This window comes from Dipodomys spectabilis, unplaced genomic scaffold, assembly GCF_019054845.1.
Source record: "Dipodomys spectabilis isolate Male_0828 unplaced genomic scaffold, ASM1905484v1 ptg000018l, whole genome shotgun sequence".
NCBI classification, from domain to species: Eukaryota; Metazoa; Chordata; class Mammalia; order Rodentia; family Heteromyidae; genus Dipodomys; species Dipodomys spectabilis.
Genome location: NW_024870695.1, coordinates 12,899,806 through 12,913,126, shown reverse-complemented (window position 1 = coordinate 12,913,126; position 13,321 = coordinate 12,899,806). Strand labels below are relative to the sequence as shown.

The window sequence follows — 13,321 nt, the reverse complement described above, 5'->3', positions numbered from 1 at the left end:
CGAAGTTGCGCTGTGGCTCAGGTGATAGAGTGCTAGCCTTGAGCTGAAGAGCTGAGGGGCAGCGCCCAGGCCCAGAGTTCAAGTCCCACAACTGATACACACAAAAAAAGAACTGTCAGGCTACCAAATTAGTAGCCTGAAGAAGCAACCAGGAAAGACAAGACATGATCTCTTGCAGACCTCCAGATGCACTCAGCATGCACCCCAGGGGAAAAAGCAGATGTTGAGGTCTTCTGGTCTTTCAGTTAGGCTCATTTTCTAAAGCAAATAAATTTACATGGAGACAAAGGGAGAGATGTCTCTACCATCACCGCATATTCCAAGCTGGAAAATATCCAGTGTTCTCTTGTGTGCGGTTGGAGGACGAGGTGGGCTCTTTGGGGTCTTGGTTTTGTAGATAGAAGTATGCACTTGGGTCAACACTGAATATGAGTTTGCAATCGGTTGGGCACAGTTTCAGAGTTCAAGACAAGAAACACATAAAGAATTCCCAGGCAAAATTCTCACTGGCTTTTCCCTTCCTCGAATCTTTAGGTGATGCATCCTCTAGCCACCCAAAGTCATCATCGTCCTTCTGGAGACTCACAATGGGGAAACATTAGGTTCCATTACTCTTCTCTTCAGTGCAGCTCACGGAGGCCCGCCTCGACAAGCGCGGGAAAAGTGGCACCGGGCACGAAGCTCCCAGGGTGCCTGAAACAGGCGCGCATGCGCCAAAGGGGCGGAGCTCTCCTCCCGCGCGTTCGCCCCACCCCTCCTGCACGCGGAGCGGGAGCACGCGCGCACGCGCTCTGTGGCGAGCCCGCCTCAGCGGTAGCCACGGAAGAACGGGTAGGGGAGTGCACCCTTGGCGGTTTGCTCCGCTCTGTGGAGGAGCGATGGGGAGGCGTTGGGCTAGGGCCGAGATAGGAAGGAGCCCAGCCGTCGACGCATCCCACGCCCTTAGCCCCTGAGCCGTGATGCGAACGTGGGTCCTACTCATCGCGGCGCTCTGGTCCCTCGTAAGAGGTGGGGCTGGTCCCCTCGGCCCGCCCCAGGCTCCCTGTCCTGCGGCCTTCTTTCGGGTCCGCTCCGTCCCGCCTCCTCTTCTAACCAAAATGTCCATGGTTTCTTTCCTCTGCAGTCGGACCGCAACGTTCTTCTTTGCTCAGTAAGAAAGGCTTTGTTTATGGCACGTTAGGACACCCAGGTAATGAGACCTCTTCACCCCACAAGGCCTAGCTGGGGGTGGGGTGCTGGGATCCGAGCAGGCCTGCCCTGGCCATCTACTCTCTCCTGGTCATCTACTCTGCCCTGGGCATCTACTCTGCCCCAGTTATCTCTTCTGAGCATCTATACTCTGTCCTGGGCATCTGCTCTACTCTGCACTTGGGGAAGGTTGCAGGACTCTTTAACAGAGACACTAGCCTTAGCTAATGTCACGTTGCCTAGAGCTACACAATTTAGGGAGCCCAGATTCAACGTAAACCTCTTGCCCTGATGTCCCCCTCATTTCCAGTAGTGGTGCTGTTTTGCAACTTTTTTTTTTTTTTTGCCCCTGGTCCCGGGATTATTTCCAGGCCCCACTGGTTACTGCAGTGTGAACTCAGGGCCTGAGCACTCAAGGCTAGCACTCTACCACTTTGAGCCACAGCGCCACTTCTGGATGTTTTACTGGTTACTTAGAAGGGAAGAGGCTCAGGCTGGCTTCAAACCACCCTCCTCATATCTCAGGTTTCTGAGTAGGATTATAGGGCTGAGCCACCAAACGGTTTGGTATCCACTCAAGGAGTGATTTCCTGTCTGTTAGAAAGGCTCTTATCTCTCCCTGTATTTGCAGAATCTACTAACTAGAGCTACACACCTGCTGAGGTTGAGCTCAAATGTTATTCACTATATTACAACTTTCCCATACTCCTCTAGCAAAGTAAATCACCTGGCTACTTTTAAGTGACTCTGAGCTACTTCCTGATATTCGTTATGTTTGGAACCTCTTTATATTTGAATCTTATCTCCCTTTTCAGTGCCATTACTATACCAACAAGTTGGTGAATAGTATCTTTATGTATTCACAGCCTGGCACTCAGGAGGCTTTAAAATTATCTTGTGGAACTACACCAGTTCCAAACATACTATGACTGTTTCCACCAAATCTGAATCCCAATAATTAATAGTAGAACACTTTTTTTTTTTTTGGGTGGGCCTGGGCCTTGAACTCAGGACCTGGACTCTGTCCCTGAGCCTCTCTGTGTTCAAGGCTAGCACTCTACCTCTCGAAGCCACATTACCACTTCCAGCTTTTTCTGTTTATGTGGTACTGGGGAATCAAACCCAGGGCTTCATGCATGCCTAAGCAAGCTCTACCACTAAACCACATTCCTAGCCCTGCAGAACACTTTCCTAGCAAATTCCACATAGGCTTAATTACTGTTGCCAACAAAGGGAATGTACAGTGTTGGAAGCCAGGTCGAGAATTATCCCCTAGAATCCCTTAGGGATAATGATTATATTTAAAATAGTAATCAGAAATCTTTTCATAAGCATAAATCTTTCTATAGTCTTTGATTCCAGTATCTCTTCAAAATATATGATGCGTTCCAAATCTGTACATGAGTCTACTAAGTGTGTCATGTACATTTTAACTACACTATGTGAAAAGACTATAAATGAGAGTAATGAGAAGGAGACTTTGCTAGTCATTCTAAATGAGGGCTAGCAAAATGTCCAAATGTCATAATTCTTTAATGAAATCCAAAACTAGTACTCTTGGGACAAAATAATACAGTGTATTTCTTGATTTTTCTATGTAACTTAGTTACACATTATTTTACCATAGTGAAAATATATGTAAAATTACGTCAGAATAGCCCATTCCTCATCTGTATGGATTTTGGTCGTGCTAGTAAAGAAACAGTGGACCCCACCTACTTATGGATTGGGCCTAATGAAAAAGCATTAACAGGTAAATTACTTGACATTCTTTTTCTTTGGGTTTTGTGTGTGTGTGTGTGTGTGTGTGTGTGTGTGTGTGTGTGTGTTTTGAGGCAGGATCTTGATACTGTAGCCCAGAGTAACTTAGAACTCCACCTGGAACTTGAAATCCTGCCTCTGCCTTTCAAGTGCTGTCATGTAACACCATATTCAGAAATTTATTTTGTTTGTTTTTTGTTTTGTTTTGTTGTCAGTTGTGGGGCTTGAACTCTGGGCCTGGGCACTGTCCCTCAGCTCTTCAGCTCAAGGAGAGCACTCTGCCACTTCAGTTTTCTGGTGGTTAATTGGAGATAACGGGTTGGCTTTGAGCCATGATCCTCAGATTTCAGTCTCCTGAGTACCTAGGATTACAGGCATGAGCCACCGGCGCCCAGCCAGAAAATTATTTTAATATGTTCTTTTAAAAAGATAGTATGAACAGTTTTACAAAAAGTCATTTTTGAAAGGAGAAATTAAATTTTTAACTATGATTTTTATTATTCCACACTTAAATTTTATATCTTAGTTTGTGCCTTGTGCACTACTTAAGCAAACATTGGAGCAATGGTTTTTATGTGATTTAATTTCAATAGTGAAGAGCTACACACCTAGTCCTAAAGCAGGCATGTTTGTATCCTACTTCCCAGAGCTGTATTATTTTAGACTTTTGTGAAGAGAAGTATTGAGATTTGAACTCAAGGCCTCACGTTTGCCACATCTCCAGCACCCCCCTTTTTTTGCACTGATTATTCTGAAATAGGGTCTCACTTTTTGACCAGGCCTGCACCTTGATCAAGATACTGCTATTTTAGGCCTCTTGTCATAGCTAGAATAACAGACATGAAGCACTGTGCCCAGCTCAGAAATTTTTATAAAACTTAAACATTTGGGCTGGGATGGTGGCTCAGTGGTAGAGTGCTTGCCTTGCATGCATGAGGCCTTGGGTTCGATTCCTCAGCACCACATAAGCAAAAAGAAAAAAGCCGAAAGTGGCACTGTGGCTCAAGTGGTAAAGCGCTAGCTTTGAGCTGAAGAGCTGAGGGACAGGGCCCAAGCCCAGAGTTCAGGCCCCACAACCGGACCCAAAAAAAAAAAAAAAAACTTAAAAATTTATCCAATAATATGAAATATTTAATATAGAATTTTTCGTGGTATCAGAAGACTGCCTTGGGTTATGAGCATTATTGATTTCTGTGAAGAAATATTGTTTACTGACCTTATTGTCATAAACAACTTAAAACTAAGAGGCAAGAAATGACTGAAAGAAAACTAATGTATATAAATTTCAAAAGCTTATCTCATAATTTTTCTGTTTTTGGGGGGTTTTTTTTGCTTTGGTCGTGGGGCTTGAACTCTGGGCCTGGGCGCTGTCCCTCAGCTCTTCAGTTCAAGGCTAGTGCTCTACCACTTGAGCCACAGCGCCACTTCCCGCTTTTTTCTTTTTGCTTATGTGGTGTTAAGGAATCGAACCCAGGGCCTCAGGCATGCAAGGCAAGCACTCTACCACTGAGCCATCTTCCCAGCCCCTCTCGTAATTTTTCATAGAGTAAGATGATAGAATGAATATTTTGTTTGATTCCTGAGAACGTATTTTTTTCAAAATTGGTATTTATTTGTAACCCCAAGTTTACTGAGTAATGCTTGAATTATTATTTGTTAAACCATGTAATTTACTACTTCCATTTAGGAAATAATCGAATAAGTGTAACAAACACAGGACAGCTGATGGTGAAAGATTTTCTAGAAGCTTTGTCTGGACTTTACACATGTACTCTTTCTTATAAGACTATCAAAGCAGAAACTCAAGAAGAAACTATTATAAAGAAGCGATATGATTTTATGATCTTTGGTAAGAATACAGGAATATCTTAATTTACACGTTTAGCCTCAGTCAGAGTTAAGTATAAGGTTTCTTCCTTTAGTAAAAAATGGGTCTATTATAGGTAATTACTATGACATAAGTTTTTGTCTAGGCAAACACTTAACATCAAGATAAATGCATCTTGAATATCCTTTTTTCAAGTTTCCACTTCCCACTGCCTATGTATATAAACACAAACTATCGCAATTCTGACAGGTAATTTAAAACTGTTACAAAATCAAATTAATGATTCTTTCATTTGTGTGAGCTGACAGTAGTAACACTTTCTGCGAATTAAGAGCTCCCGCCAAAACATTCGTAGTTTATTCTTGATACTGTTAACTTATCTGTATAACCAATCTGTAGAATCATTTTCCTCCTCTAAGTAAATAATATTTCAAATGAAAATAACATTATTCTTTAAGTTTTGAAAATACATTTTATGAATACAATTTGATAAACCATTTATTAAATAAGTTCATGCTGATTTGCAAGATTAATGAGATTTAATATTACATGGTTTGGGTTTTTTAATTGTTTGGTAGAGGAAATTAATTCTAGTCACATTTGTTTTTATTTTCATCTTTTTTCAAAGCCTATAGGGAACCTGATTATTCATATCAGATGGCTTTGCGTTTCACCACAAAGTCTTGTATAGGAAGATTTAATGACCTGCTTTTTAGAGTCCTAAAGAAAATCTTGGATAATTTAATCTCTGATTTGTCATGCCATGTCATAGAACCATCATATAAATGCCATCTTGTTAAAGTTCCAGACCGTGGCCTCATAAATGAGCTATTTATAGCCTTTCAAGGTAAAACAAAAAAATTAACATTATTTTTATGAGTTTAGGCCTCAACCCTGATAGCTTACAAAATTATCATATGAACATGAGATATCTTATAAATAATATGTTGTAAGCCGGGCGCTGGTGGCTCATACCTGTAATCCTAGCTACTCAGGAGGCTGAGATCTGAGGATCGCGGTTCAAAGCCAGCCCGGGCAGTAGAGACCGTGAGACTCCTATTTCCAATAAACCACCACAAAAACAGAAGTGGCACTGTAGCTCAAGTGGTAGAGCGCTCGCCTTGAGCTGAAGAGCTGAGGGACAGCGCCCAGGCCCAGAGTTCAAGCCCCACGACCGACCAAAAAAAAAATATGTTGTAAACATTTTTTAAGCAATATTATTCCCTGGTTGTGGTTTTAAAAACTAATATACTGCTGGGCACCACTGGCTCAAGCCTGTAATCCTGGCTTCTCAGGATATTTGAGAATAATAGTTCAAAGCCTGCATAAGCAAGAAAGTCTTGAATCAATCACCAAAAAGCTGAATGTGGATCTGTGTCTCAAGTGGTAGAACACCAGTCTTGAACAGACAAAGCTCAGAGACAGTGCCAAGGCCCTAAATTCAAGCCCAGTACTGGCACAAAAATAAATAAAAATTAACATACTAAGCCCAGTATGGCCGGGGGGGGGGGGGGGGGTGAGGGTAAGAATGTAGAGGAAGGAAAATTCAGGCCTTGTTAGGGAAATGTGACTTGGTTCATCTAACCTGGAGCATTAGGAGTGAAGGGGAACCTAGTGTTGATATGGGTCATGAGGTTAGATGGAGGAAGAAAGGCTTGAGATCAGAGAGGCTCTGATTCTTTTTTTTTTTTTTTGGCGGGGGGTCCGGTCATGGGGCCTGAACTCTGGGCCTGGGCGCTGTCCCTCAGCTCTTCAGCTCAAGGCTAGCGCTCTACCACTTGAGTCACAGCGCCACTTCCGGCTTTTTTCTTTTTGCTTATGTGGTGCTGAGGAATTGAACCCAGGGCCTCATGCATGCAAGGCAAGCGCTGTACCACAGAGCCACCTTCCCAGCCTGAGGCTCTGATTCTTGTCTCAGAAATCAACTCAGAGCCAAGAATATGGCTTAATCTTACAATCCTAGCTCTTTAGGAGGCAGAGATTGGGGAAATCATTGTTTGAAGCCAGCCTAGGCAAAAAGAAGTTTGGAAGACTCCATCTCAGCCAATGGCTGGGTATAATGGAATGAGCCTGTTATCCCAGCTATGGAGGGATAACAGGACTGGCACAGTGGCTGGTGTGCTCATAAATCAAAGCCCTACTTAAAAAATAACCAGTGCATAAAAGGGCTGGAAGTGTGCCTTCAGTGGCAAAGTACCTGCCTAGCACGTATGAAGCCTTGGATTCTAATCTCCAGCAGCACCACAAATAATATTAATTGTTTGCCTTCAAATACATATTGTTACTTATTTAGAAGTCAGTGTTATTTATGATTATAGCCTTTAACTATGCAGCTAATATTCCACTTACAACTTCTTGTAGAATTTTAAATGGTGTATATAAGAATTTACAGACAGGAATAACCAAACCCAGTTTGCTTCCATTTAAAGTCTTGTAATTACTTCCATTAACCCCCAGATGGAGTACATTCACAATGTATAAATTATTCAGATTGTGTACCTAAATTTACTATTAGGATTCATAGTTGGATTAAATGTATATATGGATGCATACTGAATAAAGCTTTATTGGAATGTTTGGGACTTTTTAAAATTCTTTTTGAACCTATTGTATTTTCAACCTCCAGTTAATCCTTTTGCGCCAGGGTGGAAAACTGCATGCAATGTATCTGTTGACTGTGAAGATATCACTAATCATAATATCCTCCAGGTGAGAATTTCATTGTAAGTGCCAAATACAATAAAACATTTCATAAATTTTTGTAAATATTTTATTTCAATAATTAAAATTTTCTTTTTTCACAACCTGTCTCTCTGTTGTGATTGTTTGTCAACAAATAAAAAGCATTTCTTAAGAATAAATTTCAATTCTCTCTGGCTCAGCTTCTTTACTCATAGTTGGTAATCTATTTGAGCCACACCTCCAAGCCAGCATTTTGCTGGTTAATTTGCTGTTTAGTTGGAGATAGAGCCTCATGGACTTTTCTGCCCAGGCTGACTTCAAACAACAATCCTTACATCTCAGCCTCCTGAATAGCTAGTATTACAGGTGTGAGCCATTGGCACCCAGTTTAAGTTAAATATATAAATTATATATATATATATATATATATATTCCTTAAGTATACATATATAGATATATACATATGTATTGTTTATATACATATATATATATATATATATATATATTGTGAAATTACTGGTTATTTTAGTCCATAGCCATACCACTCTGAATGCATTCAATTCTCATCTAATCTCACAAGCTAAGCAGGGTTGGGCCTGGTTAGATATTGCATGGGAGATTACTGGCTGTCTTAAAATGTATTATTTTTTTAGTAGTACAACTGCAATATTATACAGAGCTCCCCAGATTAATATGTATTCTATTTATAACAGAATGACGGAACCCTGGTCTTTGTGTCCCAAGTGATGATTAAACAGCAGCCTGAAGAACAACCTCACAACCATTTCATCCTAGGTTAAATCAATAGTTCTTCAAAATTATATCTATACTAATAATAACAGCTGCTCTCTCCTCTGCCCTCTTCACTGGCTAAGTAAATAGTCTTGAAAAATCCTTTCACACTTCTGGTCTTGTTCCTGAGCCCATAACTTTATAATCTATACCTTTAAAGACATACCATGTTGTACATGGCTATGCAAAGTACTAAGTTGATACTATTATTAAATCTCTGAAGGTAGAGCAAAATTCATGCATGATTTAGTTTTCAATGCTGATTAGAGAAAAGGCTTCCATTTTATTTGGCTCTTTTTCTTGAAGACTATATAGAAGTAGAAATAACAGGCCAGGTATTGTGATACATGCCTGTCATCCCAGCTCTTAAAAGGCTGAGGCAAAAAGATCACAAATTCTGAATAAAAGTAGTGAGACCCCATCTCCAAAACAAAATAAAATGCTAGAGGTGTGACTCAAAGTGATAGAGTACTTGTCTAACAAGCCCAAAGCCCTGGGCTCAAACCCCAGACCTAAAAAAAAAGAAGAAGAAAGAAAACAAAAGGGCTGGGAGTATGGCCTAAGTGGTAGAGTATGTGTCTAACAATCATGAAGCCCTGACTTCAAACTCCACTTGTGCAAAGACTAGTAATATTTAATTCTAGTTAACTAGATAACTCCAGTTATATACAATATGGAATAGACATGAGTAATTCAAACAAGTTTTTAATTTGTTTTTTCCTTAACCATTTTATATATGAATTGAGAGTAGTTGATAAGTTCAAGGCTAGACTAGTTTTAGCCTAATTTTTTGTTTTAACACACAACTTCTAGAGAATTTATGATGTATAAAGCATGGCAAATTTTCACTATATTTCATTGCCTTTGACAAAGGAGGTAGAATTTGGTTGATAGTTTAGTAATCATACTTTTCTCTGGTATTTAAATCTTAGGCAAGAGATCGGATAGAAGAATTTTTTCGGAGCCAAGCAAACATTTTATCCCATCACATCAATAGAAGTGTACCTGCTATGCATTTTGTGGACCATAGTTTTCAGGTTGTACGTATGGATAGCTGTCGACCAGGCTTTGGAAAAAATGAAGGCCTACATAGCAACTGTGCTAGCTGTTGTGGTAATTATCAAATATAAAAATCTAGAGTATATAATCACTTAGGATAATTTTTTCACTGATCTATTCTACAAAATACATTTGGCTAAAGAGATGTAAAAAAATTCTAAGCTTAAATATTATCTTATTGTATATATAGTCTTAGTAAAGTACACTCTTTTTTTTAAGGGTTTTTTGTTTGTTTTTTTCTCGGTCGTGGGGCTTGAACTCTGGGCTTGAGTGCTGTCCCTGCACTCTTCAGCTCAAAGCAAGCTCTCTACCACTTGAGCCACAGTGCCATTTCCGGTTTTCAAGTGGTTTACTGGAGATAAGAGTCTCACATCACAGACTTTCCTGCCCGGGCTGGCTTTGAACAGTGATCCTCAGATCTCAGCCTCCTGAGTAGCTAGGATTACAGGCGTGAGCCACCAGCATCCGGCTTGCATTCTTATAAAACATTCTTGCTTCTATACTATGAAGGAAAACAGAATGGTCTTACCTGTAAGACATCTAAATGAGGGGCTGCGAATGTGGCTTAGTAGTAGAGTACTTGGCTAACATGCCCTGGGTTTGATTCCTCAGTGTCACATACACAGAAAAAAACAGAAGTGGTGCTGTGGCCCAAGTGGTAGAGTGCTAGCCTTGAGCAAAAGAAGCTCAGAGATAGTTCCCAAGCCTCAGGACTGGCAAAAAAAAAAAAATGTCTCAAAATGAGGAAATAAGTACTAGAAAACTGGAAATATGTGCCACTATAGAAGAGATGGCAACAGGCTTATATTAAAGTAAAAAAAAGATTCTAATGTATATATGTAGGTATGTATGTATGGAGATTTTAGGGTTTGAACTCAGGGCTTCACGCTTACTAGGCAGATGTTCTACCACTGAGCCACACCCCCATTCTTATTTCTTCCTTTAAAGATCATCAAATTATAAAGCTTGAAATTCATATATAATCTTCTACAACTTAGTTGGCTTAACAGGTATAGGTAAAAGTATAGAAATGGTATGATATTGAAGACATTTATATTATTGATATGAGTACTTTTAAATTATAATAATGTGTTCTATGTGTTTTCCTTTGCAGTGGTTTGTAGCCCTGGGACTTTTAGTCCCGATGTTGATGTAACGTGTCAGATTTGCATTTCTGTCCATTCCTATGGAGCTAAATCTTGCCCATAAACAACAGACGAAACTCAGCAGTGTGAAGACTAGAGGTGAAAGCATTGCTACCTGCTTGTAGAGGTAGGGGACATAAGATGATTCAGTCACATCCTAGAGCAGCATCACAGATAACTCCATAAAATAGAACCAATAAGACCAAAACATTGGAAGGCAAACATTTTTAGAAACTTCTCAAAACTCATTAACATGACAAGAGTTAAATGCTAAGAAGGCATTTGACCCAATATCTCCAGTGTACAAAGGAAAGTTTTAAGTATTGGTGGATGATTTTTGATGAAATATGTTTTATTGTACACAAACTGAATCTTGTTTTGTACCTAAGACTATATTAAGGTCACGAAGAGTAGCAAAGCATACTATAATAAAAAGTTTATATTTTCCGTATGTTAACTTGTTTGAAATCACTCTTATGTAAAGTTATGTATATTACCTTTGTAATTAGACTCCAAAATATCTAGTTCCTGTGCTTTTATTTTTAAATAATAGAATTATGTTTTTTAGTATAGGCTTAGATTTACAGAGTAATCAAGCAGATAATACATAGAGTTGTATGCAGTTGTCCTATACCCTCATCCCTCCCTAGTTTTCCCCTAGTATGAACATACTACATTCATTGTGGCATACTTTTCCCAATTAATGAACCAATACTGATACTTATTATTAACTACAGTCTCAGGTCTACATTAAAGTTTTATTCTTTGTGTTTTAGGTATTGGCAAATGCATAATGACATGTCCGCCATTACAGTTTCATACAGAATAGACCCACCACCCAAAAATTCTATCTCACATACTCATCCCTCCCTCCGAGCCCCTGAGTCCCTGGTTTCCACTGTCTTGATAGTTTTGCCTTTTTCAAAATGTCATAGTTGGAATTATGAAGTGTATAGACTTTGCAGAGTGGCTTCTTTCACTTAGCAAATATACCTTTCAGGTTTCTGTATGTCTTTCCATGACTTTAGTAGCTTATTATATCATAGTGTATTTATCCATTCACCCATTACAGAAATCTTGGTTGCTTCCCATCTTGGGCAACTATGAATAAAGCTGCTATGAACATTTGTGTGCAGGTTTTTGTGTGAATGTAGTTTTTAGCTGAACTAATACCTAGGAATGTGAATACTGGGTCATATAGCCTGCCAGACTGTCTCCCAAAGTGGTTCACCATTTTTGCATTCCCACTATCACTAAGTGTCCTTGTTCCTCTTCTCCAGCATTTGGTACTAACAGGTTTTATATTTAGGCCATTCTAATATGGGAATAGTGGTACTTCACTGTTGTATTAATTTCCAAATTCCCTAATGACATCTAATACTGAGCATCTTTTAATATGGCTATTTGCCATCTGTGTATCTTTTTTAGTGAAGTGTCTCTTTAGACTTTTTTCCTGTTTTTAAATTGGATTATTTATCCTCTTAGTGTGGTTCTAACACACATGTTTTGTTTTTATTTACATATTTACAAAGATTTTTTTACCATTCTATAGTTTGTCTCTTCATTCCTTTAGCACTGTCTTTCATGGGGCAGTTTTAATTTTTGTTTTCATTTTCATATAATGCTGAGGAAGTGCTCTACCCCTGAGTAACATCCTCAGTTTTTCATTTTAATTAATTTCCTTATATTTTCTTTCACAGATTGTCCTTTTGGTGTCATATCTGAAAATTCATCACCAGATTTATAGAGTTGCAGCGTTTTCTATTTTTTATTTGGGTCTTAGTTTTTTTGGCTAAGCTTTAACTCGTTATGTAGTCCAAGCTGACCTCAAACTCATAGTCATCCTCCCTACCCCATCCCTGAGTGCTGGAATTACAGGTGTGTACTACCACACCTGGCTGGTACTGTGTTTTCAACTGTAAATTCCAAGTGTTCATTGCTGGTTTATAGGGAAAGAATGGACTTTTATGTATCAATCTCGTATCCTATAACCTGACTATAATTACATATTTCAGAAATTTTTTCTCAGTTCTTTGGGATTTTCTACATAAGCAAACATGTCATCTATGAAAATGTACTTCTTAATCTGTATATATTTTCTTTTTTTTTGGGGGGGGGGGTCCGGTCATGGGGCCTGAACTCTGGGCCTGGGCGCTGTCCCTCAGCTCTTCAGCTCAAGGCTAGCGCTCTACCACTTGAGCCACAGCGCCACTTCTGGCTTTTTTCTTTTTGCTTATGTGGTGCTAAGGAATCGAACCCAGGGCCTTGAGCATGCAAGGCAAGCGCTCTACCACTGAGCCACCTTCCCAGCCCCTATATTTTCTTATTGTATTAGCTAGACTGCCTCTCAACCCTTGTACAGTGTTGAAACAGGAAAAATGAAAGAAGACACTTCTACCTAATGTTCCAGATCTTAAAAAGAACACATCCAATATCTTACTATTAAGCATGATGTTACCTGTAGGCTTTTTGTAGGCTTTCTTTGTCAAATTAAGAAATCTCCTTTATTCCTGATTTCTGGGAGTTTCTATCATGAGCAGATAATAGATTTCGTTAAATACTTTCTCCATTTGTTGACTTTCTTTTACCTATCAATGTGATGGATTACATTACATTAATTTTCAAATGTTGGATTAGCCTTGAATATATGGAATAAATCCTTCCTGGTCATTGTATTTAAATATTTTTATACATTGTTGGATCTAATTAACTAATATTCTGTTAAGAATTCTTGCATTTGCTGGTTCATGCCTGTAATTTCATCAGGATATGGAGATCAGGATTGCAGGCCAAGGTTATACCAGTCCAAATATTAGCAACACCCTATCTCAACAAACAACTTGGCCGGGTGCCAGTGGCTCATGCC

General features: G+C 39.4%; 1 protein-coding gene across 8 annotated transcripts; it reads left to right on the top strand.

The window, feature by feature from the left end:
• Positions 1–804: 804 nt before the first annotated feature.
• On the top strand, positions 805–11,584 carry Zpbp2 (zona pellucida binding protein 2). 8 transcript variants are annotated; one of them, XM_042673686.1, is made up of 8 exons: positions 805–967; positions 1,124–1,189; positions 2,816–2,941; positions 4,637–4,798; positions 5,406–5,624; positions 7,404–7,486; positions 9,184–9,364; positions 10,425–11,584. In XM_042673686.1, exons 3-8 carry the CDS (start codon positions 2,863–2,865, stop codon positions 10,517–10,519), a joined length of 819 nt encoding a protein of 272 aa, XP_042529620.1. In that variant the 5' UTR covers positions 805–967; positions 1,124–1,189; positions 2,816–2,862; the 3' UTR covers positions 10,520–11,584. The 8 variants fall into 8 exon arrangements, with proteins under 8 accessions (XP_042529620.1, XP_042529618.1, XP_042529617.1 ...); XM_042673684.1 differs by having other exon boundaries at positions 805–1,008; positions 5,550–5,624; XM_042673683.1 differs by having other exon boundaries at positions 805–1,008.
• The last annotated feature ends 1,737 nt before the right edge of the window (positions 11,585–13,321 follow it).